Source organism: Vollenhovia emeryi, unplaced genomic scaffold, assembly GCF_000949405.1.
Source record: "Vollenhovia emeryi isolate VEMERY1.0 unplaced genomic scaffold, V.emery_V1.0 DF949705.1, whole genome shotgun sequence".
NCBI lineage: Eukaryota > Metazoa > Arthropoda > Insecta > Hymenoptera > Formicidae > Vollenhovia > Vollenhovia emeryi.
Genome location: NW_011956661.1, coordinates 1 through 1,302, shown reverse-complemented (window position 1 = coordinate 1,302; position 1,302 = coordinate 1). Strand labels below are relative to the sequence as shown.

The 1,302-nt window shown below is 36.6% G+C and overlaps 1 protein-coding gene across 1 annotated transcript; it reads left to right on the top strand.

Moving 5' to 3' along the window:
- Window positions 1-87: 87 nt before the first annotated feature.
- Window positions 88-714, top strand: LOC105571119. The gene has a single exon (XM_012028593.1). It carries the CDS (start codon window positions 88-90, stop codon window positions 712-714), a length of 627 nt encoding a protein of 208 aa, XP_011883983.1.
- The last annotated feature ends 588 nt before the right edge of the window (window positions 715-1,302 follow it).

The window sequence follows — 1,302 nt, the reverse complement described above, 5'->3', positions numbered from 1 at the left end:
GCCACCGAAGCAAATGGTCTCATCAATTGCCAAGGAGTTCTTATGTATCGCGGATTAATAGTCGATTCAGTACCTCTCAGGCTTGCGATGAGCAATTTGCAGCAATGGTTGGCATCGCTCGGCAAACCATGTTATATCGCTCCCCATAATCTCAGCTTTGATGGACCGAGGCTTTTCAATGCTATCGTTACTTGTTCTTTGCATGACGATTTTCGAGACGTTGTCTGTGGTTTTATAGACACTCTTATCGTGATCAGAAGGCTCATTGGTAGAAAACGTAAAGGCGAATGTACCATCGCTGGTTTAGCACAATGGCAAGGAATTTTGACTGCTGGTATTCACAATGCAGAAAACGATGTAAATATACTTCAAAAAATTCTCTGCTCAGCGAAAATAACTGGTAAAAATCTTGTCGAAAGTGCCAAGTCGTGGGAAGAACAAACTCATATATGGAGTAAGGAGGAACGCACCAGACATTTTCTAAACGATTTAATCCCATTAAAAAATGTAATTGGCGAAACTATTCGTAAAAAAATGGCCTACGCCTCAATAAATATTAATTCTTTACAGAATGTATTTCGTGAAGCAGGGGCAGCTGGTATTGTCCAGCTTCTCAGTTGTAAAATGAATGGAAGGCCGATAGTAACTAGTCACAAATCCTCGTTAGAAAAAATTACGAAATGGTTACAAGAAAGTTTGATTGAAAAAAAGTAAACTTAGCATTCTCTCTGTCAATACAGATTTTGTTTTCAGTATGCTTGAAAAAAATGTGCAATTATTAACATTTAAGGAATAGTATTTATTTTTACATATACATTACTAAATTTGTAATGTTAAAAATAATTAACAAATTATCAGATAATTTTGTTTGGTTTATCTATCTAGTTTATCAATTTGGTTTTTCAATAAAATTATTACACTGTTTTGTACGGGTTTTCAAATTTCTTAAAATATCTTTTTTAATATTAATATATATTATATATATAAATATTCCCAAATAGCACAAGGACGTCCTGAAGACGTCCTCAGAATATTCAGGACGGGACGTCAGGACGTTTTGGGGACGTCCCATTTTAGTCCCGAGACCTCCTGAGGACATTCTGTGGAACACCCGATGCGCGCCTTATTATATCCTCACGAGGTCCCGAAGACGTCCTCAGAAAGTTCTTCAGGAAGTCCACAGGACGTACTTCAGAACATTATAAGGACATTTTTGGGATAGCCATAGGATGTCCTGTTTTAATCCCGGGACATCCTGTGGTATAAGAAAAGTTTAGATTAAAAAAATACATATACACTCAG

Excerpts from the sequence above, each read along its gene's own strand:
- LOC105571119 (XM_012028593.1), top strand. The coding sequence starts at position 88 with ATGAGCAATTTGCAGCAATGGTTGGCATCGCTCGGCAAACCATGTTAT.